This window comes from Saimiri boliviensis, chromosome 20 (assembly GCF_048565385.1).
Source record: "Saimiri boliviensis isolate mSaiBol1 chromosome 20, mSaiBol1.pri, whole genome shotgun sequence".
Lineage (NCBI taxonomy): Eukaryota > Metazoa > Chordata > Mammalia > Primates > Cebidae > Saimiri > Saimiri boliviensis.
This window is the reverse complement of record NC_133468.1, coordinates 7,640,044-7,666,018: the sequence shown is the minus strand read 5'-3', so window position 1 is coordinate 7,666,018 and position 25,975 is coordinate 7,640,044. Positions and strand designations below refer to the sequence as shown.

The 25,975-nt window shown below is 53.5% G+C and overlaps 2 protein-coding genes across 4 annotated transcripts in view; one reads left to right on the top strand and one right to left on the bottom strand.

Moving 5' to 3' along the window:
• Window positions 1–1,577, top strand: part of CDHR2 (cadherin related family member 2) — a 52,108-nt gene extending 50,531 nt beyond the window's left edge. For both annotated transcript variants that reach the window (XM_010346626.3, XM_074390672.1), the window contains one exon: window positions 1,303–1,577. In XM_010346626.3, the coding sequence (XP_010344928.2) occupies window positions 1,303–1,443 (141 nt within the window). In that variant the 3' untranslated portion in view covers window positions 1,444–1,577. The remainder of the gene's footprint in view (window positions 1–1,302) is intronic.
• On the bottom strand, window positions 1,577–17,508 carry GPRIN1 (G protein regulated inducer of neurite outgrowth 1). 2 transcript variants are annotated; one of them, XM_074390673.1, is made up of 2 exons: window positions 16,864–17,508; window positions 1,577–5,675 (listed from the first exon to the last, which is right to left on the bottom strand). In XM_074390673.1, the coding sequence occupies exon 2, from the start codon at window positions 5,630–5,632 to the stop codon at window positions 2,588–2,590; it is 3,045 nt and encodes a 1,014-aa protein (XP_074246774.1). In that variant the 5' UTR covers window positions 5,633–5,675; window positions 16,864–17,508; the 3' UTR covers window positions 1,577–2,587. The 2 variants fall into 2 exon arrangements, with proteins under 2 accessions (XP_074246774.1, XP_039316626.1); XM_039460692.2 differs by having other exon boundaries at window positions 17,009–17,508.
• Between the last annotated feature and the right edge of the window lie 8,467 nt (window positions 17,509–25,975).

Below are 25,975 nucleotides of genomic sequence, written 5' to 3'. Positions count from 1 at the left end.
GCTCAGACTTTCTCCTGGGAGGAAAAGGGGTTGTTCTATTTCTGAGAAGCTGCCCAAGGCTCTGCCCCCTCTACTGCAGCAGTGAATGAGTCTTAGGGGTCTCTGGGCAGGCCCACAAGGCCACGGGGCCTTCTTGGGAGCTGTCTGCCCCCTGCTCTCCCATGGCTGGGGTGGGGGGTACAGGCGGATCCTTTTCCCAGGAATCTCTTGGTGCCTTGACTTGTCTAAGCTCCATACATGTCTGTGTGGGAGGTATGAGTAGCTGGAGAGATTATCATTCTAACTTCCCCAAGTAACCAGCAAGGAAAGTGGCATCCAGAGAGGGGTGCTGACTTGCTCGCAGTGGGACAGCTTGCAGGGCAGGAGCAGACCAGAACCCAGGTCTTTGGTCTCTGGCAGCAGGTCACATTATCCTGGGTGGCACTGAGCCTGCAGCTCTTCACTCAGGGTCTGCCTTGAGGACTCTGAGGAACACAGGCAGAATGCTTAGCCCCTTAGATGTTCCACTGTTTACTAGGCACCAGAACAGCCCCAGTCTAGAAAAAGCCCTTGGAGTGCCCTGGGGAGGGCGGGGGTGGACAGGGCTCTGGCCCTGTGGGTGTCTCTGCAGCAGAGCAGCTGAGCCTGGGGGCCTGGCTATTCCACAGGAGGGTGTGTGTGTGTGTGTGTGTGTGTGTGCACACACACATGCACAGCATGTCGCAGGGCAGGGTGGTGAAGAGGAAGGGTAGGAAGAGATGAATGAGTTCCATGATGAGCTGCATGGGCGGCATCCCTTTGAGGGCAGCAAAAAGAGACGTCAAATTCAACCAGGGCATAGTCACGCCGTGGACATGCTTCTGAACCAGTAAGACCAGTGGTCTGCCCCCTCTTCACCAGTAGAGCTCTCTGAGTCATAGTTTCCACATCTGTGAAGAGGGCCCATGTTCCCTCCCTTAGAGGGTTTCAGTAGGTGGCTGAGGTAATCAATGGACCTTGACCCACATGGTGCCTGCCAAGGGCACAGGGGACAGGGACTATGTTGGGCTGACTTCTCGGCACAGGACACAGGGCCTAGCATTATTCAGGACTGGGCAGAACAGCAGGGTGCCGCAGTGATGGTGGGCATGGCAAAGGCCAGAGTTGACCCCCCCAGGCCTCCCCATGTGCATCAACACTAGCCAGGGCCACATCTAGGACACAGCCGGGGCAGGGTGGGAACCCTACCAACGAGCCATTGGTCCTGAGCTTGAAGCCCACCCACTTCCCTAGGGCCTGGGGCGCTTGCCTTGCCCTTCACATCTCCTCTCCCTCTCCATGCAGGAGCTGTGCCACAGGCCACCGCCACCGGGGCCAGATCCAGAGCCCCTGACTCCACAGTCGGGATGCCAGGCAGGTGTGAGTGGACAGCAGCTGGAGGAGCTGTCCTACACCAACGCTGGCCTGGACACCACGGACCTGTGACAGGGGCCCCCACTCTACTGATCCCCCTTGAAGAGGCCCCACCACACCCTAACTGCACCTGTCTCCCTGGCGATGATAATATATCACACTGCCCTGCCTTCTTCTGCTTTTGGCCAACCACGGCAGACAGGGGTTGGGGAAAGATTTTATTACCAATGTATACTGTGACAGTTGGTAGCCAAAAACTGTGGCTGGAGGGGTGGGACAGGGCACTGAGTCGTCACAAGGGACTTGTGGGGCTCACAGCACAGGGGGGACAAGGGGCTGGAGAGGGTGGCCTTTAAAAGACAACTGTGGTTATAGAATGAACTCTCTGTCCTGTCCCCAATACCCAAGAACATGTCACCCAGGATGCCAGGGCCCAAGAGCTTCTGTGAGCTCAGCTGTGACCTCCAGACCTAAGATCCTCTGGCCTTTCTGTGATTCTCTCAGCTGAGACCCAGGGTACTTCCTGCAGCTGCCTTTGGTCTCTCTGGGAATCTTGAACCTGTGACTCAGTGGGAGAGGGGATGGGGCTGGGACCAGGCAGGGTGGGACAGGGGGAACAGGGAACTGGGGAAGGACCATCAACAGCATGCAAGAGACGCCCCAGCCATGGGGCCAGCCACTGCGTGGAGACGCTCACACTCCTTCTACCTCACATGCAGCCCAGGGACTCACATTCAGAGCTGTGCCCACCTGGAGGTCTCACACACCGATCCTCACCCACTTGAAGTTTCTGCCACTCAGACTTGCATGCAGTCTCTCCCTGTTCTGGGGATCTGGCCCCACCGGAGACCACAACATACCAGTCTGGACATCTCAGGAACTTCCTCCAGCTCTCCGGGGTGGGAGGTGGGGGTGCTGAGCGGTTCCCCGTGGTCACCCAGTGAGACTGGGAGGGAGTAGATCTGGGGGCTGTGAGGGGACAGTGGGACGTCAGGGCTGGCCGGGTTCGTGGGCCCAGGGCCACAAGGGAGCTTGATAGATGGGGTTCATTTGTGTTTGTGATGGGAGGGGCTGGAAAGACCGGGATGCGACAGCCCTAGAGGCCGCACACCCTCTCGGAGGCCTGCGGCACGCAGAGGGGACCCCTTCTAGGAGCCTGTGGTTAGGAAGGGAGCCTGAGAAGGTCGGAAACTCGGGCGTACAAAAGGGGGGCAGATCACTCAGCCGTGGGTCCCGCCCGTGAGCAGCACCGCGGCCGGCGCACACTCTGCAGCAGGGCGCGGAAGAGGCCGGGTGGACGCTTGGCAGCGCCTTCGGCCGGCGCCGTGCGCACCGAGCCCGAACGGCCCGGGCCCGGGCCCGCGCGGACGGCGGGCGGCGGCGCCGGGGCCCCTTGGCGGCCGTGTTCCTCGATCTGTCGCTCCAGATGCTTCTGGATGGCCATGCCCAGCACCTCCACCTCCATGGCGGCGCCGTACACCTCCCAAGTCATGCCCTTCTCGTCCCAGCTCACGTCTCGCACGGGCTCGGCCGGCTCCGGGGGCGCCACGGCGGCCGCCAGCGCCGAGCCGGGCCGCACCCGCACTTCGGGGAAGGCGGGCGGTGCGGCAGCTTGAGGTGTCATGGGCCCGGTGGCCACGGAGCGCGTCTCGGCGGCACCCAGCGACACCTGCAGGCCCGCATCTCGGCGCGACGGCGGCCTGGACGCCGGGCTGGGTGCGCGCGGCGCCGCCTGGAAGCTGAAGGCCGGGTCCCCCGCGCCGTCCTGCGGAGACATGGGGCTCACGGCTACCGAGACGCAGGCCTGCGCGCCCGCCTGAGTGCCCGCGTCCTCGCGCGGCGGTGGCGGGGCGCTCGCCTCCCATGACGGCGCCTTGGTGAAGTTGTCGCGAGTCCGCGGCCCCGGCGGGGGCGCCGCGACCTCTGGGCGGGGGCTTCTCTCAGCCCCAGCGGCTGCCAGGTCTTTCTGGACGAGGCCGGAGGCCTCGGCGCTGGACACGGGCTCGGGCTTCGGCTCCACGCGGCCTTCACTGCCCCTGGCACCCTCGGGAGACCGGGCTGAGCTGAGGGCTTTGCTGTCTGACTGCCTGCAGGAGGAGGACGGCGTGGCCTTCTCCAGAATCAGGGGGCCCACCTTCCCCAGGGATGGGGACTCTGCTTTTCTGGAAGGTGCAGAGTCGGCCTTCCCTAGGGACACAGGCTCTTCCTTCCCTGAGGCAAGGGGCTCTGCTTTTCTGGAGGATCCAGGATCCACCTTCTCTGAGGCCTGTGGGGTCTCCTGCTTCAAAGACACAGCCCCCACTTCTCCTGGTGCTGCAGCGCCCTCTTGCCCAGGGAGCTTTGTTTCTGCTTTGCGGCCAGACTGAGGCTCTGCTTTCCCTGAGGCCCTGGGATCTGCCTTTGTGGTGTTAACAGGATTCCCCTTCTCTAGAGGGAGAGAATCCACCTTTCTCTCTAGGACAGCTTCTGCTTTTCCCAAGGACACAGGATCCACCTTCCCCGAGGGCACCGGGACTGCTTTTCCTGGAGTTGAGACCACTTTACCTAGAGACACAGAGTCCCCTTGTCCAGAGGGGACAGCATCTGCCTTTCCCCTGCTCACAGGGTCCTCTTTGCCCACAGCCAGGGGCTCAGCCTTCCCTGAGGCTGTGGGAGTGTCCTTTCCAGAGGCCACCAGACCTGCCTTCTCTGAGGACAGGGGATCTCCTTTTCCCCCAGTCATTGGCTCAGCCTTTTCTGCAAATGGGGGACCTGCTGTCTCCAAGGACCTGGGATTGCCTGGACTTGAAGGCACAGGGTTTGTCTTTCCCGAAGACTCAGGATTCACTTTTTCAGATGATGTTTTTCTCCTTCCCACAGATATGGGGTCCTCCTTTCTGGAGGACACTGGGTCCTCTTCTCCTGAGGATACAGTTCCTGCCTTTCCCATGGACACATGCTCTGGCTGCCCAGAAGACAAAAGCTCTGGTGTTCCTGAGCACACGGGGTCCACCTTTCCCAGAGAAACTGGATCCACCTTGCCTGAAGCCATGGCATCCACATTTTTCAAAGACGTGAGATCTGTCTTTGCTGAAGCTGTGGTATCCGTGTGGTCAGACAACACAGGATGCCCCTCTCCTGAGGAGGCACGATCCATCTTTTCCAGGAACCAGGAGTCCTCTTCTGTGGCGGGTACAGTTTCTACATGTCCCACAGCAGCAGGATCTGCCATCCCCAAGCATGTAGGATCCAGCCTTCCTGAGGACCCAGGAGCCCGTATCCCAGAGGATACAGGCCCATTCTTGTCTGATGAGCCTGGAGTCAGCTTGCCCAGGAGCCTGGGCTCCGTCTTTCCTGTGGATGCAGAATCCATGCTTTCCAAGGACACAGGATCTGTCTTTCCCAAGGGCCCAGGAGCTCTCTTTCCCGACAACACAAGATCTACCTTTTCTGCAGATGTAGGACCCACCTTTTCCGAGGACACAGGATGCTCTTTTCCTGAATACCTGGGCTCCTCCTTTCTTGGGAATACAGGGTCTACTTTGTCTGAGGACGAAGGATCCACCTTTCTCAAAGACCCAGGATCCTCCTTCCTCGGTGACATTGTATCCATCTTGCTGGAGTACAAAGGATCTACTTTTCCCAGGGATCCAAGATCTTCCTTTCTTAGAGTCATGGGATCCATCCTTCCAGGAGCCACAGGATCCCCTTTTCCCGAGATTCCAGGCTCTACCTTTGCTGTAAACAGGAGATCTGCCTTCCGTGAGGACCCAGGATCTTCCTTTCCTATGGAAGTGGAATCTGCCTGCTTTGAGGACTTGGAATCGATCTTCTCCAAGAACATGGGATTTCTGTCATCTGAGGATTTGGGCTCAGTTTTCACAGAGGACACAGGCTCTGGCTTCCCAGACACGGTGGTTTCTGGTGTTCCTGAGATGGTGGCTCCATGTGCCTCCAATGTCTCCTTGGAGGCTGCCTCCTGGGGAGAGAAGCATGTTGGAGAGGGGCAGGCCAGGCTCCCTCCAGGGCCATCAGAGCAGGAGTCTCCTTCTCCAGCCCCACTGGGGCTTCTGTGTCTAGACTCCATGTCTGGGCTTTGGTCAGAGGTGTGCCTAGGGTATGCAGGGCTTGCCTTTTGCTGGGAGGGGCAGTAATCCCTCATGGCCGAGCTGTCAGCCCCCAGGCTCCCATCCTGTGGGCAGAAGGTTGTGGGCCCAACTCCTGGGGGGCTGGAGTCCTTCTGAAGCAACTGGAGCCAGGCTGGGTCTTCAGCACTGCCCATCTGCCCTCATGACCACGCCTGCACCCAAGGCTGCTGTCTGGTTCTGAAACAGAGAGAGAGCTGACTCAGACTTCCCCATGCTCAGTGGGGGAGGAGACTCTTCCTTCTCCCCCTCCTCACTGAGTGCTGTGCTGTGCCCCATCTGGTCCCCACCTGTCCAGAGGGCCTGGGCTAAAAACACAAACCCAAGCATGTCACTCCCCTGCTTCACTGCTCTCAGTGGCCCTCTTCATAAAGACATCTTTTTTTTTTTTGAGACGGAGTTTCGCTCTTGTTACCCAGGCTGGAGTGCAATGGCGCGATCTCGGCTCACCGCAACCTCCGCCTCCCGGGTTCAGGCAATTCTCCTGCCTCAGCCTCCTGAGTAGCTGGGATTATAGGCATGCGCCACCATGCCCAGCTAATGTTTTGTATTTTTAGTAGAGACGGGGTTTCACCATGTTGACCAGGATGGTCTCGATCTCTCGACCTCGTGATCCACCCGCCTCGGCCTCCCAAAGTGCTGGGATTACAGGCTTGAGCCACCGCGCCCGGCCATAAAGACATCTTAAAATGACATTCAAGGGCCTTCGCAACTTGGCCACAGCCTAACTTTTCAACTTTGCCTACCGTTGACCCTCCATATTCAGCCCCACCCCATGTAACACACTATCCAGAAGTTACACTTTTGTCCTCTAGGCCAGGGGCTGCAAACTCTGATGTCACAGGGGTCAGGTAGGTAATTTAAGTGAGGGAAGTGGGTTGGGTATAAGACAAAAGGGAATGGTGGGGACTATGGCAAACTAGAGAGCACATGCTCTCTTTAAAGGGATAGCTGGATAAAGTGGCTTACCCCTGTAATCCCAACACTGGGAGGCTGAGGCAGACAGATCACTATAGGTCAGGAGTTCAAGACCAGCCTGGCCAACATGGTAAAACCCAGTCTCTACTAAAAATACAAAAAAATTAGGCAGGTATGATGGTGCACACCTGTAATCCCAACTACTTGGGAGGCTAAGGCAGGAGAATCACTTGAACCTGGGAGGTGGAGGTTACAGTGAGTCAAGATTGTGCCATTATGCTCCAGCCTAGGCGACAGAGTAAGACTCCATCTCAAAAATAAATACAAATAAAAAAAATAATTTTTTTTTTTAAAAGGGAGAACCACTACTCTATCACTCAAGTGCTAACCTGGAGAAATACAGCCTGGTAATACCAGCTCTTCCAGTTGCTAAAGTGGGAAGTCCGGACTTTAGTGTAAAATATGCTAATTGATTCAAGGTTTTTTTTTTTTTTTTTTTTTTTTTTGAGACGGAGTTTCGCTCTTGTTACCCAGGCTGGAATGCAATGGCGCGATCTCGGCTCACCGCAACCTCCGCCTCCTGGGTTCAGGCAATTCTCCTGCCTCAGCCTCCTGAGTAGCTGGGATTATAGGCACGTGCCACCATGCCCAGCTAATTTTTTGTATTTTTAGTAGAGACGGGGTTTCACCATGTTGACCAGGTTGGTCTCGATCTCTCGACCTTGTGATCCACCCGCTTCGGCCTCCCAAAGTGCTGGGATTACAGGCTTGAGCCACCGCGCCCGGCGGTTTTTTTTTTTTAAAAAAAGCAAACCCAAACACTATGTGGGCCAAACAAGACATTCCTGTAGGTCACCAGTTTATGTCTGTATAGGCCCTGGACAGCTATGAATCAAGGAAGGGACACAGTCAGATGTGTGGTTTTCAAAGATCTCTCGGATGGTATAGAGGATGGGATGGTATGGAGGCTGGGATGGTATGGAGGCTGGAATGGTCTGGAGGCTGGGCTGAAGGAGGAGAGGGGCTGGCCAAGACCTACAAGGAAGATGGTTAATCATTCATTTAATCTTTCATTCACCTAGCCCCTTCTCTGCAACAAGCCCTGAGCAGTTGTAGGAATCTCAGTGACAGACAGCGCAGCAGAGGTCCTAGAGATGGTAGTTAAAGTCAGAATTGAGAAACCCAAAGGAAAACTCCAGGTACCAATAGGCTGTATTGGTAACAGCATGAGTGGTCTACATGGTACTGGCTAGGGTGAGGGCTGCTGGGTGATGGTGCTGGGCGATGGTGCTGGGCAGGAGATATAGGGAAGAGGGAGATCTGTTCTGGACGAGCTGAGTTTGTGGTACCTGGGGGACATTCAAGAAGAGGGTCCAGCAGGCAGCTGGACCTACAAACAATGCCATTCCATTACACACTCAGTAGCCAAAGTGAGAAGAGCTCCTGATCTCCCCAAACCTCCTCCAAAACCATCGCCTTAATGCTGAGGCCCAAATCCCTAGTCACCCTTGACTTTCACACCCCACGTCCCATCTATCAGCAAAACACAATGGAGCTACCTTCAGAATATATCCAGCATCTAGCCACTGCCCTGGGTGAAACCCCCACCATCTCTCACCTGGATTATCCCTGCTTTTTCCTTTGCCCCGCAGCTTATTCTCAACACAGCAGCCAGAGGGATCTTAGTAAAACCAGAGGCAGATCATATCCCCCCGTCTCCTCAGAAGCAGGCAGTGTCCCTCCATCCCATGCAAAGTAAACTCCTTTAAAATGGCTCAGAAGCCCCTGCATCTTCAGGCCCTGTCACCTCCTCTGCCCTTTCTGCTGCTGCTGCTCTCCGTCTCCCTCACGCTGCTCCAGTCATGCTGGCTGCCTCGCTGAGCCTTGAACACGCCTGCCTCCGTGCCTTGCTGCTGCCTGCTTCTTCTGCATGGAGAGCTTCCTCTCCCAAATATCTGCATGGTTGGCGCCCCAAGGCTTTCCCTGACCCATGCTGTGTAAAACAGCCTCCTCCCAGCTCTGGCTGGCATGCTCCACCCTCTTATCCTGCTCAGTTTTTCTCCGTAGTACCTGTCACCATCTGACATATCACATATATTCATTTATTGCTTGTGATGCGTTGCTCTCATTAGATTGCCAGCTCCAGGAGATGGGGACTTTGCTGTGCTATCTGATATATCCCAGAGTCGGGACCCGGCACACATGCAGTAAGCAAGGAAGATCCCCACACGAAGTTGTTCCGTGAATGACTGAGTGACCTAAGATGCAGATCCAACCGTGCCCTCCCTGGCTCAAAACCCCCCTCATTCTTGCCGGAAATGTAAATTGGTTGTAATCTTTTTGGAAGGATGAACTTCTATCAAAGTTTACAACGCACATAGCATTTGAGCCACCAAGCCCACCTCTAGGCATGGTCCTGAAGATAGACCCAGGTCCTGAAAATGGTCCTGGGGAGCACAAGGGCATGGCTGGTCCTGGGGAACACAAGACCGGGAGGCAGGTTCTGTGAATGGTGGGACAACCACACGGAGCGCCGGGCAGCTACTAGAAAGTGTGGGGTGATGACAGAAAGCATGCAAGATAAATTAATGGAAAAAAGCCAGGGGGCAGCATGGCTACTAGGATCCCACACATGTAACCAAGGAAAAGGACACACATGGATGGGCTTATGTATAAAGAGAGAATTTCTGGATGGAATCCTACAAAACTTTTAGCAGCGACTGCCTCTCAGAAGGAAGGACGGGGATCTGAGGGCGGGAGAAACTTCTTTGTGTGCCTCTTTGCGATGTTTACATTGTGGTTATGTGTGCGCATAGCCTTTTTTTTTCTTTTTCTAATGGACAACCGAGAGAAACCTTTAATGACTCCCTCTTACCTTTGGGGTCAAGTTCAGCTCTTTCATATGCTCCTAAGCCCCTGCGTATCTACTGAAGTGCTAGGATTTATGTTTCATTACCCACTCCCACCCCTAAAACATGTAGACACACACACACACACACACACACACACACACGCTTCTCTCTCTCTCTCTCTCTCTCTCTCTCTCTTTCTCTCTCTCTCTCTCTCTCTCTCTCTCTCTCTCTCTCTCCCCTTCTCCCTGCATCTCAGCCTCTGCACACCCTCTTCTGGAGGAAACTACCTCCCTGCTTGCCTGGCTGTCCCTTTATTATACCTTCAGGTCTCCGTTTAAACGCCTCCTCCTCTAGTGGGCCTTCTTTGGCTACCAGCTTCCTGGGATCCTGCAAGCCTCTTGTTCTTCCTCTAACAAGGCTCATGTCACTTTGAATCTAGCCATTTACACCCCTGGGTCCCTGGACAGACCTCAAGTCTCTGGATAGGGACACAGTCGATACTGTTCACTACTGGGTCCTCTAGGCTCTGGCTTATGAGGTGGGGGAGGGGAACCATCACAAGAGGGGGACACAGGAGGACAAACAGTTTTGCAGAGGATGATGAGGCACTGGGTTTCAGAAGCAGAACTGGAGTGCCCACGGGACTTATGGAGGGTGACATCCAGGAGGCAGTAGGAAGCAGGCCAGAAGCATGGGAGAGGCCCGGCTGGAATTCTTTGGATCATTGGATGGTCACCAGCCTGCAGGGGTCAGGCAGGCATCAAAATTGAGTGGTATGAATTGAATCCATCTTCATCTTTGGCCTTTTGACAGTGATATGGACACAGATAAATGCTTTTTTTTTTAATCCCATAAGGAAAGCAATGGAGCAAGGGAGATGATGAAAGACTCCTGACATCCTCAGACTGAAGAAGACAAGAGGGAGTGGTGGGGACTGTGGAAAACTAGAGGACACTGGCCCCTTCGAAAGGGACAACTGCACTCAATTCCTGCCAATGGTAGCCAATTAGGAATTATTCCATTAACTCAACATTTACTGAGCACACAGGCAATGTTCTAGGCATCATTCTTGGGACTGGGGATACAGCAGTGAATAAGAAATGTGGAGTCCCTGCTTTATAGATGCAGAAAGATTGGAGGGAGGATAACCAACAAGTAGCAAATAAATCATATAATTTCAAATAATGGATGCTGTGAAGACAAAGGAGTGGGAAGCTGGTGTAGACATGAGGTCAAGAAAGGCCCCTCTGAGGCTGTTACCGTCCGAGCCAGCCACGATAAGCTGGAAGGGAATTGGAAAGGGGGGTGGCAGCTGAGGAGGATGCAGCTGATCACATGAGGCATGGTGTAGGAGTAGGATTTCGCCTAAGGGCACTGGGAAATCCCAGAAGTGTTTTCTTTTTCTTTGAGACAAGATCTCACTCTGTTGCCCAGGTTGGAGTGCAGTGGCTCACTGCAGCCTTGACCTCCTGGACTCAAATGATCCTCCCACCTCTGCCTCCCAAATAGCTGGGACTACAGGTGTGTGCCACCATGCTGGGTTAATTTTTGTATTTTTTGTAGAGATGAGGTTTTGCCATGTTGTCCAGGCTTGTCTAAGAGCCAAACTCCTAGGCTCAAGCGATCCTCCCACCTCCACCTCTCAAAGTGTTAGGATTACACCTAGTATCTATGAGCCACTGTTTCCAGCCCCTTGGAAGTATTTAAGTAGGGAGGTGAATGTGGCCTCTGTGCTGCCAGGTTTCCTAATTTTTTTTTTAGTTAAGTCATAAATCTGGATATTTGTATTTTAAATATTGGCTCATTTAAAAAATATACACGCTAAACAAAACTTCTTTTTTTGAGACAGAGTCTCACTCTGTCGCTCAAGCTGGCATGCAGTGGTGCAATCTCGGCTCACTGCAAACTCTGTCTCCCAGGTCCAAGCAATTCTCGTGTCTCAGCCTCCTGAGTAGCTAGTAGGGCTACAGGCATATACCACCATGCCTGGCTAATATATATATATATATATATATATATATATATATATATTTTTTTTTTTTTTTTTTTTTGAATCAGAGTCTCACTCTGTCATGAGGTGCCAGGCTGGAGTGCAGTGGTGCGATTTCGGCTCACTGCAACCTCCTCCTCCCAGGTTCAAGCAATTCTCCTGCGTCAGCCTCCCGAGTAGCTGGAACTACAGGCGCGTGCCACCATGCCCAGCTAATTTTTGGTATTTTTTAGTAGAGACGGGGTTTTACCATGTTGGCCTGGATGGTCTTGATCTCTTGACCTCGTAATCTGCCCGCCTCGGCTTCCCAAAGTGTTGGGATTACAGGCGTGAGCCACTGCACCTGGCCCCAGATAATTTTTTAAAATTTTTATTAGAGATGGAGTTTTACCATGTTGGCCAGGCTGGTTTTGAACTCCTGGCCTCAAGTGACCTGGCTGCCTTGGTCTCCCAAAGTGCTGTGATTATAGTCAGGAGCTACCGCGCTTGGCCAAAACACTTTCATGAGCCAATTTAGACCTCTAGGTCACCAGCTTGCAAACTCTGATCCATCTGGCCCTTGGGCTATGGAAAAGGATGTTATAAGCCAGGGTGATGGGGAAGATGGTTAAGAGAAAGGGGCCAGCGGCTGAGCAACACCACTGTAATCCCAGTGCTTTGGGAGGCCAAGGTGGGATGATCACTTGAGGCCAGGAGTTCCAGACCAGCATGGGCAACACAGCAAGATCCTATCTCTACAAAAAGTTTAAATTAAAAAAAAAAAAGAAGAAGAAATTAGCCACGTGTGGTGGCACATACTCATAGTCCTGCCTGCTCCAGAGGCTGAGGCAGGAGGATCTCTTGAGCCCAGGAGTTTGAGGCTGCAATGAGCTATGATCAGCTTGGGTAACAGAGCAAGAAACTGTCTCTAAATCAAAGAGAGACAGGGAGGCAGAGAAAGGGCCCAGGTTCCAGTGAGGACTAGGATCTGCCTATCATGCCTGCCTGTTTCCTCCTCTAGAAAATAGGAATTCTGCAGCTGCCTGGCTGGAGTACAGGGAGTTTAGGCTGGAACTGGAAGGAGTCAGCAAAGGATATAGGAGAGCTGTTCTGGGCCCTCACTACCCCTCATTTCAGCCCTGCAAGGCCAGCCCTGGGTCCTCACACACCAGCACAGCCAACAAGCTCCTCTTCCTGGGTGAAGCCTGGGCAGAAAGTCAGGACAGCCCACCGCTTACCAGCTCTGTGACTTCAAGCAAGGCCATTCTTTTTGGGGACCCTGAAAAACCCACCTCCTGCTCCCCGAGGGCTATAGTGAGAATTAAAGAAAATGAGGGGTGTGCCTGATTCTGCTCATGTCAAGGTTGGGCTGTGTCTATGGAAGGCCTGTTTTCATCTGCTCAGTCTGTCAGAGCCCAGCTGTGCTCTCAGGAGGGGGCAGGGGAGGAAAGGGCCTGCAGCAGAGACACAAACCAGCAAAACGTGACCCTCAGACATGCTTGTTTGACCTACAGTGCTAAACAAAGTTTAAAATCAATTTTAAAACGAAATTAACTGATCAACTTCTAAACATTAGAAGATTTCATGTGACAGTAAGATTTCCAGCTTCTCTTGGCAATCGGAGCATTCTTCCTACATGGCAACACTCAGCTGGAACCCTGAAGGGACAGCCTCCTTAGATGGGGGTGTACTCTCCAATCAGCCACAATCCCCACCCTGCTCCATGGTACCCTAGACACTTAGGCTGTCTACTGGCATCAATCACGGAATTTGCACTGTTGTTTTTCTCACAGCCAGCCCTTCATGTATGTTACCCTCCTGGCCTGTAGCCACCTGAGTTTGGACCCTTGACCTCAATGCCAAGAAAAGCAGGAAGTGACCTTGCACAAGCCAAGCACTTACTATGTGCAGATCCCACACACCCACCAGGCAGATGCTGCAGTCCTGTTTTCCAGAGGAAGAAACAGGTTCTGAGAGGCAAGTTTGGCTCAGCTGACAACACACCTCTTTTGAAAGTCCCCAGGCTTCTCTGTCCCCAGCTTGTATCTTCCAGCCTCTGAGACGGAATGAAGTCCAGGGTAGGGACAGAGAGCCTGGTCAGGGAGGTAGAAAGTTGTGGGGTCAAGCCCCAGCTTAGTCATTGACATCCTCTATGACTCTGAGTGAGTTTTTCTACTCTCTGGGTCTCAGGTTTCCAATCTATGAAATGGGGGAGGGGATGTAGTTATATCTGGAAGAGCTAGGCCAGCCCTGGGTTTAAGAGCTGCCCCAAGACCATTCCCAGAGGCTCTACTGCTCACAGATCCAGGAAGTTGGGCCCTTCCTGGATCTTGGGGAGGCCTCAGGATCCTCTAGCTGCTTCTCCAAGAGGCAGCCCAGGCCTGGAGCCCCACATTCTCTCCCCCAGCTAACCCACTAGAACCCAGCTCCATTACCTGGGCCCAGCACGTTCACTGTCTTTCTTTTTTTGAGACAGTCTTGTTCTGTCACCCAGGCTGGAGTGCAGTGGCATGATCTCAGCTCACTGCAACCTCTTCCTCCCAGATTCAAGTGATTCTCCTGCCTCAGCCTCCCGAGTAGCTAGGACTACAGACATGCGCCACCACACCTGGCTAATTTTGGTATTTTTGGTAGAGACAGGGTTTCACCACATTGGCCAGGCTGGTCTTGAATTCCTGGCCTCAAGTAATCTGCCCGCCTTGGCCTCCCAAAGTGTTGGGATTATAGGCGTGAGTCACTGCACACAGCCTCAGTCTCTTTTTCTCATCTGGATCCCACAGCAATCTCATGAGGAGGGTATTATCATCCCATTTCACAGATCAGGCCGCTAAAGTCAGAGGGTGAAGACTTGACTAAGGGCATACAGCTGGGGTGGGAGGGAAGGCTGTGGTTCAAAGCCAATTGTTTTCAAGCACAAAGCCTGGGTTATTTCGAAGATTGTGGACACTGACACCTGGATTTTTTTTTTTTTTAAGAGATGGGGTTTCACCATGTTGACAGGGCTGGTCTTGAACTCCTGAACTCAGGTGATCCACTCGCCTCAGCCTCCCGAAGTGCTGGGATTACAGGTGTGAGCCACCACCCCCAGCCCTTTTTTTTTTTTTTTTTTTTGAGATGGAGTCTTGCTCTGTCGCCTAGGTTGGAGTGCAATGGTGCAAGCTGAGCTCACTGCAACCTCTGCCTCCCAGGTTCAAACAATTTTCTGCTTCAGCCTCCCAGGTAGCTGGCATTACAGGCACCTGTCACCATACCTGGCTAATTTTTGTATTTTTAGTAGCGATGGGGTTTCACCATCTTGGTCAGGCTGGTCTTGAACACCTGACCTCATGATTCACCTGCCTCAGCCTCCCAAAATGCTGGAATTACAGGATTACAGGTGTGAGTTACCACACCTGGCCTTTTTTTTTTTTTTTTTTTTTTGAGACGGAGTTTCGCTCTTGTTACCCAGGCTGGAGTGCAATGGCACGATCTCAGCTCACCGAAACCTCTGCCTCCTGGGTTCAGGCAATTCTCCTGCCTCAGCCTCCTGAGTGGCTGGGATTACAGGCACGGCACGTACCACCATGCCCAGCTAATTTTTTTGTATTTTTAGTAGAGACGGGGTTTCACCATGTTAACCAGGATGGTCTCAATCTCTTGACCTCGTGATCCACCCGCCTCGGCCTCCCAAAGTGCTAGGATTACAGATATGAGCCACCGCGCCTGGCTTTTTTTTTTTTTTTTAAAGACAGGGTCTCACTGTTGCCCAGGCTGAAGTGCAGTAACACAATCATAGCTGACTGTAGCCTCCACTCCAACTCCTCAGCTCAAGCAATCCTCCCTCATCAGCCTCCTAAGTAGCTACAGGTGTGTGCCATCACACCCAGCTAATCTTATAATTTTTTGTACTGATGGGGGTCTTGCTATGTTGCCCAAGCTTGTCTCAAATTCCTGGCCTCTAACAATCCTCTTTTCTGGGCTTCTCAAAGTATTGGGATTACAGGTATGAGCCACTGCAACCGGCCTGACATTTGTTTCTTAAAATCCCCTTTCTGCTTTTTGAGGTCAGGCCAAGGCTTCTCCCAAGGCTGTGGAAGTCACAGGCAACAATGCCAGGGAGCATGCAGCAAAAGAAGCAAGCGCTCCCCATGCCCCTGCATCCATCCCCTCACCTGTGGGAATGCACACACCCTATGAGCAGATGAGCTATCACACTCGGGCACAAACAGGTTGAGTGTGGCCCGACTGAGGCAGAAGGTAGGAATGACTGCTAGGTATGTGGGCCAGCTCACCTGACATGCAAAGGGGTGAGCAGACTGCTTGTGGATGTAGGTACCTGCTTGAGCCATTGTGGGGCCAGGATCTGGCTTCTGTATTCTGCTCAAGAGATTGTGCGTATGTACACCCCGCATATGCAGAACGGCCTGTGTGTTTGTGCCTCATGGGGGCTACTTGGACCTTGTGTGTGTCTCACTCCTGGGAGAGCTTGTCTGGGTGTCACAGGTGCCTGTGTTCTGCTCCCAGGCAGAGCAGCCCCTGTCACTGCCCATTCAGGCCACAGAGACCTGGCCAGCCATTCCTTTCCCTCTAGGATCTCTTTCCAGCATGGAGCCATTCTTATACCCATAAACAGGGTCAGAGCTGCCAAGCACCTGCAGATAACCTCTTCCTGTGCTGCCAAGACCAACAAAGGCTTAAGGGGCCTCCTCCATGGGCGTGTGAGTGTGTCTGAGAATCCCAGTCTGTTGCCCCTGTCCCCTTCTCTCCTAGTGCCCTCAGAGCAGCAAAGTCTGATCAGGGCTGTAGTGGGAGAAGGAATCTAAAGGGGTTGGCCAGACCTTCTTCCAGAAACGGCCCTCAGACCATCCATCCATCCATAGGAGGTCAATAATGGACATTCAGGGATGTGCAAACGTGGGCCAGTGTGGGTGGGAGTCGGCAGCACGCTAAGATACAGAGTGTGTGTGTAAGAGGGAGTGTGTGCACAAGGGTGGCAGTCTACTCCAAGGTCTCCGGGTACGCAAGGGACACCATGAGCAGGGGTGAGCAGGCCAGAGCAGGGTGGGCCCGAGTGTATTGTGATCAAGGAGTGCTGTTGAGTTGACCATGCTATCATCTGTGATGGCTGGTGTGAGTGCGTAGCTGTGCCTGGGTGTGTACGCGAGGCTCCCACCCAGTACACTGGGTGACAGGTGGCCGTGTGTATGAGTCTAATGGAATGACCAACAGCCATTGTGTGTGTGCGTGTAGACCTGTGGCCTCACTCGAGGAAATGCGGCGCCCATGCGTGAACGCGCTGGTGAGTGTGTGATCGCGCCCCGGAGTGTGTGCCACACTGGGTGTGTGACAGCGAGTGTGCTCAGTAGTGCGAGTGGAGCCAGTGGAGCATTGAGCTCGCTCCGGGGAAGATGAATCAACGAGGGAGGACGCCCTCCCCCCAGTGGCGGGAAGCGTCCCCTCCCGCGCGGCCGTGCCGAACAAAGCCGGCGGGCGGTGGCGAGGCCAGGCGTGGGGCGGACCCCACAGCCAGGGCAGCCTCGCCTGCCGGGCCCCTTGGATATTCGGCCCGGGGCTGCGGGACCCGCCCCCGCCCCGCCCCGGCTAGAAGCCTGGAAACAGACACCCGCTGCCCCAAGCCGCGCGCACACACCTGAGCTCCTGCGCGGGCAGTGTTCGAGCCCCGCCGCCGGAGGGCTTTCGAGGACCCTGGACAGCGGCTCCGGGGCGGCAGCGAGCCGACGAAGGGGTTGCCGCCGCCCGCCCAGAAGGACAGCGGGTGTGGGCGCGGCGCTTACCCGGCAGTGCCGCTGCTTCGGCTCCTGGGCGCGCTGCTCTCCGGCTCCCGCCGCCGCCGCCGCCCGAGCGGCCTCGGCTGCCTTCGGCCGGGCTGGCGGGAGGACCCGCAGACTCCGCGCCGCCGTCCCCAGCGCCGGCTCCGCGCTCCCGCCCCGCGCCCCGCCCCGGGCATGCGCGCTGGCCGTCCGGCCGCCTCGGAACCGCGAGGGGGCGGTGACCGCGGGGAAACCGCGGTCGGAGGGAGCGAGGGAGGGGCGCCCCTCGCCAGCCAACCCTAACCGCCGCCCCTGGACTCCCGGGTTCCGCGCCGTCTCGGGTGGGTTCCCACTTCACAGACGGGGAGACTGAGGGCCGGAGAGGCTGCTCGTTTGCTGCGCGCTTGCCGAGGGCGGGGCGCGTCGTCTCGCAGCTCTTAGCCCAGCCCCTCGAATGCCCTCGTCCGGCTTGACCAAAGAGGGAATTGGGGCTCAGAGGGGCAGTCGCCGGGCCGAGGACTCGCGGCTCCTGGATGGGGACTCAGGTCGGCGCGATCTCCCGGCTCCTCCAGCGGGGAAATTTCCCGCCTCCCCCCGCACCGCCCGCCGCACTTCCGGCCTCCTCTTCCCCGCCCCCGGCCCTTTGTCTTGCCGCTGCCTACGCTCCCGCGAGTGGTGGGGTCGCCGGCGGTGGTGGTGCGGGAGAGATGCCTTCCAGTCCCTGGTTGCGGCCTCCCCAGTCGGGGGAACCGCCCGCCCTCTCCGCCGGGTACCCTCGAGCAAATAATTTCACCTCTCTGCGCCTCAGTTTCCCGATTTGTAAAACGAGACCAATATTAAGCACCTCACAGTGGTCTTGGAAGGGTGAAGTAGATGTTCAGGGGCTTCCAGTGGTATCTGAATCACCAAGGACACGAGGATTTGCTTCCCACCCCCTCCGTATTTCCCTGCAGCGGAGTTCCCTTCCCCTTGACTTCCCAGAGGAGAAAATTAATTCCGTAATTATCCTCGATGTGACAAAAGCCTCTTGCGCCGGTACTATGAAGCCACCACCACCACCTATTAATTAATGGTCATAACTATTAGCAATGAAACGCTTATTTAGGGTCAGACCCAACGCTAAGATTCTGTTTACAGGTTTTATCTGATTTCAATTTCCAATTGAAAGAAAGTTAATTTTTTTTTTTTTTTTTTTTGAGACGGGGTTTCGCTCTTGTTACCCAGGCTGGAGTGCAATGGCGCGATCTCGGCTTACCACAACCTCCGCCTCCTGGGTTCAAGCAATTCTCCTGCCTCAGCCTCCCAAGCTGGGATTACAGGCAGGCGCCACCACGCCCAGCTAATTTTTGTATTTTTAGTAGAGACGGGGTTTCACCATGTTGACCAGGATGGTCTCGATCTCTTGACCTCGTGATCCGCCCGCCTCGGCCTCCACAGTGCTGGGATTACAGGCTTGAGCCACCGCGCCCGGCAAGAAAGTTAATATTAATGTATTATAGCTTCATTTTTCAGACGAAGCAGACGCAGATAAGTAACTTGTTTGTGGTCACACATCTGGTTAGTAGTGGCGCTGGGATTACATACCCATGCCGTCTAACTCCTGAAACCTCACGTCTTATTCTTACATTTTACTCCCCTCTCTTACTTGTTGAACCGTAAGTCACCGTGATCCTTAAAATACATAGTTTTAACATTTCAGGTGGTAAATGAAGAAAATCCGTGGGACTGGCGTCTCCAGGCAGCATGCCAGAGGAGGAGAAAACCTCGGCGTGTCGGACCGGTTTCAGCACCACGGACAGCACCACTCCAGGGCTGCTTCCTCACATTTCCGGTCCTGAAAATTGCTCATTCACTGCCCGCAAGGCCATTTCGCTTCAGAGTTTACAAACCCTTAATCCACATTCATCATTTCATTTTTTCTCCCTACAGTCCTTTAAAGTAAACATTACTAGCTCCATGATACAGATGAAGAAATTAAGAGAATTTAATTGGAGAATTTCACAGATGTGAAAAGTGGCGAGAACCAACCCGTGATCGAAAAAGGCGCCCCTGGAACAGGACGAGGGTCAACAGGAGCAGGGACTAGGCAGGAGTGAGGAGGCTGTGGAGGGTGTTCAGGTGAGCGATGATGATGCCTGAACCATGGCAGCATTTGTAGGGATGGTGAGGTGGGGTCGGATTGGATACCTATCTAGGGGTAAAATCAATAGGCCTTGGCCATGAGATGGATGTAAGCATGAGGGGAGAGAGGATTCTGCTGTCTCTCTGAGGTTCTGCCTTGGGGAGCCAGGTGGATGAAGGATAGATAACTTATGAGCCCTGGGGGGAAAGAGGGGTTTAATAGAATGGCTGTGCTGATACATTTGAGTCTGGAGTAAGTTCTGTAGTGGCAGAAGCTGAAGGCAGACTAGGAAACCCATCCACCTGGAGCTGGGGGTCGTAGGAGGGGTGTCAGCACACAGGAGGACAGTACACACCAGGTAGGGAGACACAAGGGCCATGGGCCAACCCTGAGGCAGGTCAACATGAAGGGACTGGCTGGGAAAAGGAGGCTGCAGCGAAGAATGAGAAGCAGTGATCTGAGAAGCCAGAAAGCAGCCCAGGACAGTGTGATGTCTCAGAAGCCAAGGGAGAGAATACTCTAGAAGCAGGCAGGGTCAACCACATCAAGATGACAAGATATGGCCTGAAAGGTGTCCTCTGGACTTTGAAAGTTGATGATGTGCAGTCAGTGGAGTGGGTAGGGGTGGAAGGCAGCCATGATTGGGGAGTAGGTTGATGAAGAAATGGGAATAAGGAAATTGGGGGGCAAGTAGACAATTTCCTCAGAAAGTCTGGGCTTTGAGAGAGAAAAGAGGAAATGACAGTCTCTTCAGAGGGATGGGAGGTTGAGACGGAGACTTGAAGGCATTTAAATTCTGATGGAAGGGGCCCAGTACAGAGGGAAAGGGCAAGTTCTCAGCAAGAGAGAGGACCAGGGTTGGGCCTGGATGCTCAGGTGGAAAGCAGGGACAGAATCCAGAACCCCAGGGCAGCTCCCAGACCCAGAGATGAAGATCAAAGGCATGTGGTTTATTTGTGAGGTGCAAGGACACCAGCAGGGGAGTGGGAAGGTGACCCAGGAAGGGAAGGCAGCCAGTATGAGGTTATTATTAAGTTGGCTACCACAGTGAGGAGTGAATGAAGTTAAATCCTGCAGGGAACTCATGGAAAATGGGGTAAATACACATTTTGGAATTCTCCTGGCTGAGGGCAAGGGATCTGGGGTATTTATATCCCAACACCAGCAGATTTTGGTTAAGGGCCATCCCTGGAATGTGTTGCATTGGCTGTGTGTTAATTCCCAGGCACTCCTGGCCCACAATGCATGTGGGTAAAGTGGGTCCCAGGAGCCTGAGAGCATTTTTCTGACAAAGATGCAGGTACTGCTGCTGGGAGTCCTGCTGGCAGGCACAACAATGATAAGGGCATCCAAGGGGATGTGGTTGGAGCTCTGGCAGTGCCTGCTAGGTGGACATCAGGGCCTCTTTACAATCTGGGTCCTCTGCCATGCTCTGCAACCGCTCTTGTTCCATAGGGACATGTTGAGAAAAACATTTCTAAAATGAAAATTTCTGGACAACAGAACAAAGCACTTGCTAATGCATAGGAGGAGCTCAAAACAGGTACGGAGGCAGGCGATGTGGGTTCAGTCCTGGCTTTGCCAGTTACTAGCTGTATGGCCTTGGTTGAGGTCTCTCTTAGCCTCGATTTCCTCAAATATAATGCTTAGCTCTCAGAGCTCTAAGGAGGATACAGGAAGAAAAAATACACCGAGTGTTCTTGCTGTGGACACCAGTGTTACAGCAAGCCCAGCACTGTGTACCCTTTTCTGACCACAGCACCTCCATTTTCCTTGGGAGACTATGTCCCTGCCCCAGCTTATGTGGCAAGGTGGGATGGATCCCAGTGCCAGCTCTAGGGTGAGCAGTGACCCAGGTCACTGATTCACTCTGAGGAGGAGTTGGGGATGGAGCACAGAACTGAAGCACCTGCTTCTCATACTCTCCTGGAATTTTGGGCCTTGCTGAATCGTTATTGCATTCACCTGGAATTGCTGGGGGTCACCTTTGTCCCCATGTGGAGAGAATCCATCTGGCCTCAGGTTGTGACTCATCCTAGGGTTCAGGCTCACCTTGTGACAACTAACATGGTCACCCACGCCTTGTGAGTGTACATATGTGTCTCGGGGTGCTCTGCTGCTGGGGAGCCATACACACTCGTACACACCAGAAGATAAACAAGTGCCTGCAGCTCCTTGGCTGGCGCCCAGGCTGGGGGTGGAATAAACAATCCCAGTGACTTTCGGAAAAGCAAGCGTGTGTGGCAACAGGCGCCATGGAGACAAGCAGACTGTACCAGAGCAGGGACAGCAGTCAACCCCCAAAGCCACCCCTGTGCGCGCGCACACACACACACACACACACACACACACACACACACAGAGTATCTTGCCCTCTTTCCCCCTCTCTTTCATGTCCATTTCATGTTCATATCTACTCTGCAAAACACACTCCCCTTCTCACACCCAGGCAGCTGCCCCCATTTCTAGCTTTGTTTGAGGCTAAAACTTTTGAGGTCTGAGATTCCCAACACAACAGCATCCACAGTTCCTGACCCCTTTGCCTGGACATTGGCCATGGTCTAGGCCATATTTCAGCTAATTGAAGCCATTAGAGAAGGTGTGTACGGTGTGTGTATGTGAGTGTGTGTATGAGTGTTTAGGTGGGGGAGGGCAGGCAGTGCCATATAAACCCAACTTTCTGTTAAGTTCTTGTGTTTGCTTCAGGAATGCACACGATACGTACATGCACATACTTCTTCAAGAAATACTTATCTATAGTTGGCTATGAAGATTGAATAAAATTTAAAAAAATATTTTTTTATTTAAAAACAAAAACAAAAAATACTTACCCAGACCCCACACACCTTGTACCCTCTGAATACAGACACTCGGATCCGCACCCATCCTCCTGCGTGCCATGTATAACCCAGCACCCCCCAGATGATGATAATGACAGTAGTATACTACTTACTGACTACATAAGCGGTTTACAGTCATTACCTCATTCTATTTAATCCTAAAGAAAACCATCTGAGACAATACAGTTATTCCCATTTCATAGATGAGGAAACTTAAAAAGTTCAGAGATGTTCAGTAACTTGCCAGGACTGCACTAGAAAGTAACAAAGTTGGAAGTCAAACTCTAGCCCTACTCAGACATACATACAACCTCACACATGTGCACATGCTACACACACACACACACACACACACACACACACACACACACGGAAACCCTCCATCCTCAGTCAGCCCAGATAACCAATGCACATTGGGTCACCTTTCCCACCCTGATCTCTTCACGTGTACCACCCCCAGGCCCTCACGGTGCTGCCCTGATCGGCATGAGAGTCCGGCCTGGGCACATATGCACACAGCCTGCTGCTCACACAGGCGCCCTCCCTCCCTCGAAGCATCCCCTCACGCCCAGCAGCTGCGGCCTGGCCTGGCGGGGGTAGGTCCCAGGATTCAGATGAGTGACTCAGGCTGAATCACAGCCCAGCTGCTCCTTGGCAACCCTCTCCCCCATTCTGCCCAGAGAGCCTTTTTTTTTTTTTCCTTTTTCTTTTTTGAGACAGGGTCTTGCTTTGTGACCTAGGATGGAATGCAGTGTTATGATCACAGCTCACTGCAGCCTCCAATACCTGAGCCCAAGCAAGCCTCCCACCTCAGTTTTCCAAGTAGCGGGGACTACAGGTGTGAGCAACTGCACACAGCTAAGTTTTCGTACTTTTTGCCGACAGGGTCTTGTTATATTGCCCAGGCTGATTTCAAACTCCTGGGCTCAAGCAATCCCAGAAGGCCGATTTGGTAAGCAAAGTTGGACCTTAGGGCAGTGGACAGTGAGTGGGGGGTGGACAATAAGGGATAGAGCACTCAAGAAGGAGAAATCGTGCATAAGAGGACTCTGTGCCCTCCTCCACTCCCTGATATCCTGCAGGTGTGTCCAGGCAGCCCCCACCCATGTCCCTCATTCTGCCAGGGAAGGGAGTCCTTCTGCCTGGACACTGGCTAGATGCTCCCTCTCTAATCTCAGGGCCAATTTTGGCTCCCCTGCCCCAACTCTTGGCCCTAACAATGATAATAACAATAAACAATATTAACTGTTCTAATTGATCACTCCCAATTTACAGCACTCTATAATTTACGAAGTGCTTTCTCATCAGTATTGCATTTAATTCTCCTCCTAGTCCTATGGGGTGGAAATTAGCATCCTCATTTTGGTGCTCAGGAAACCAAGGCTCAGAGACGTTACGTGAACTTCCAATGCCACAGTTGGTGACGTGACAGAGTCAGGAAGCAAGCCTGATCTGATCTGTGAAAGTAATCGGCAGGGTCAGAAGTCACGCTGCAGTTGGGTGTGGTGGGCGCACAGTGGGAGGCAGGTAGGGGGACTGCTAAGGCATGGTAACAGAGGGCGTGGCAATGCATGGCCAGCGGCTTGCTGTGTGTCAGGTTTGCTGTAAACTTTTTCGCCCCATCCTTCTGTAATTAAAGGATTATAGAATGATTTATGCTTTCAAGCTTTCTTTTCAGTGTGTCAGGCTGATATCCCAAGGCTCTCAACCCCACAGCATGGAGCTTCCACTGACAGGGGGCCTGTGCTACAAGACTTGTGCTTCCTGAAACCTCCTTTTCCTCATCTGAAGAAATGGGTCCAGGCCACCGGCAGGGTAGGCTATCGAGATGTGGGAGTGAAACCATGATCATGGTGCCCTTGAGAAGCTGGGAAGGAGTTCCCAAAGGCTGCTGCTTGTTACATTTTGTTTTCTCTTTTTAAAAAACACCATGAGTGCTGGGCAGAGGGAGGGGTGGGCTTCTGCGAGCCTGGGGGTGGTGCTGAGAGGGGAGTGGGTGACAGCTCTTCCTTCCCCTGCCTGGGCTGGGCCTGGCCTTCCCCCACCCTCAGCCCAGAGCTGGTTTCTAGGCAACGGGATGGATGCAGGGATGGTTTGAAGGGGAGAGAGCTATAAATAGGGAAGGGAGAAAACAAAAATAAAGTTCCAGAGAAAGCTGTGGAGCTGCATTACTAGGAGTGGGGGTGGGGAGACCGACGAACAGTCGGTATGGGGGACAGTCCCCAGCCCTCCCATCAGTGAGAGAGGGCAGTTTTCAGGTTAGCTACCCAGCAAGGGCCCTCACGGTGCTGACATGTGTGGGAAAGCAGTCTGTGTGCACAGCAAAGCAGGATGGGGGTGAGGAGGAGAAATCACTTCCAGTCAAAGGACTAGGGAAAGCTCAGAAGAGGGAGGGTTTCGGCAGGCAGAGGTGACGGCCACTGTCTGGATGGAGGAGGAGGCAGGCAGATGAAGGAGAAGCATGGGCCAGGTGAGGTGGGGTTGGATCCACAGATCTCGGGAGGCCTGGCTGGGCTCAGCCTGATGACCACACCCCTGGGGACACACAGACACACAGTGGGGTGGGCTCTTCCTCCACCCAAGACATTGCCACCCCCAGGTCTTTCCATACCACCCTCTTCTCCATCAGGTTTCAACTCCAGCAGACACCTGACCTGGCTACCTTATTTTAAGGTTGCTCACCACCTCCTCTTCGTCACATTCTATCACACTGCTCTGCTTTTTTCTTCATAAAACTCAAGATTACCTTGTTCCATGTATTTGTTGACCATTTTGTGATCACTAGGTGAACTCTAGTCAGAGCAGTGAACTCAGGGCTGTTCCCTGAAGCCCCTCCTCCATCTAAGGACAGAGCAGCTGTGCCACGCACACTGTTGGACTAAACAAACCCACAACACATGTGGGGAACATCGTGTACATGCGTGAACACTGATACAGACAGCTCTGCACATGCCACCTTTGTTAAGTGTGCACACTCGGCTCAAACCCACCCATGCGCAAAACCTGACTCCCTGGCTCCATGAAATTGTACAAGTGTCCATAATCTCCACACTGCTACCTCCACATTTTCCTGTTGCTGGTGTCTTTCGTTTATCTCCCCTCAGAGGCAGAGCAGGCCCCTTTTGGAAATTCCAAAGGAGTTGAGCTTTGGAGACAGGCTTGGGGCCGAATGTGGCCTTTGCTACTTTCCAGCAATGTGGCAGTGGGCAGGTAACTGCCTCTCCAACCTTCATTCCTTCATCCATAAATTGGGGGTAAAAAGCAAGAAAGACTTGAGGGCAGTTTCCAGAGAAATCACTGGAGATAAGTGTTTCATGCTGGGATATACTGGGCACTTGGGAAATGGCTTGGTCCCTGTCACAAGGGAGAGCCCATGAGATGTGTGGGTTCTCACATGCACACACACGGTCAAGGCTTCTGATATGAGGTTGGTATCTCAGGTGACACTTCTAGGACTGTGCCTGGAATGCATTTACAGTGACCCTGGCAGATGAGAAAATTGGTCTCTGAGCAGAAACAGTCTCACTGGGACCAGGTGTGAGGCTTGGCGCCCAGGAAGCAGGAATGAATCTCCCCAGAGGCCAGATGGCGAACCTGGTTTTGGCGTTTAAAAATGGGGATCAGGTGCTGGTAGCTGGATCGGAGGGGGCAAACTCAGTCTTCAGAGGCCAGGCAGTGCATGAAAATGAGAGAAGTGGATGGCTATGATACAAAAGGAGGGGAAGGGACCGTGGCCAAGGGGAAAAGGTGTGTCCAACCTAAACTTTTACCGTTTTAAAACCTTGTGCTCACAAATCAAACCTATCTACAGGCCAAATTCAGCCTGAGGGCCACAAGTTTGCGATCTCCAAGGACTGTGGGTTGTGAGGAGCACATAATTCAACCACAAAGGATCTGGAGCTCCTGGCATCCTCACGTAAGTGACTCAGGGAATCCAAGCCCACCGGTTTGTTTTCCCCCTCCACTCCCCGCGTCTACCAGCTGTCTCCTACTTCCGGAAATAAAGGTCCCTACCCTGCGGGCCAAGGT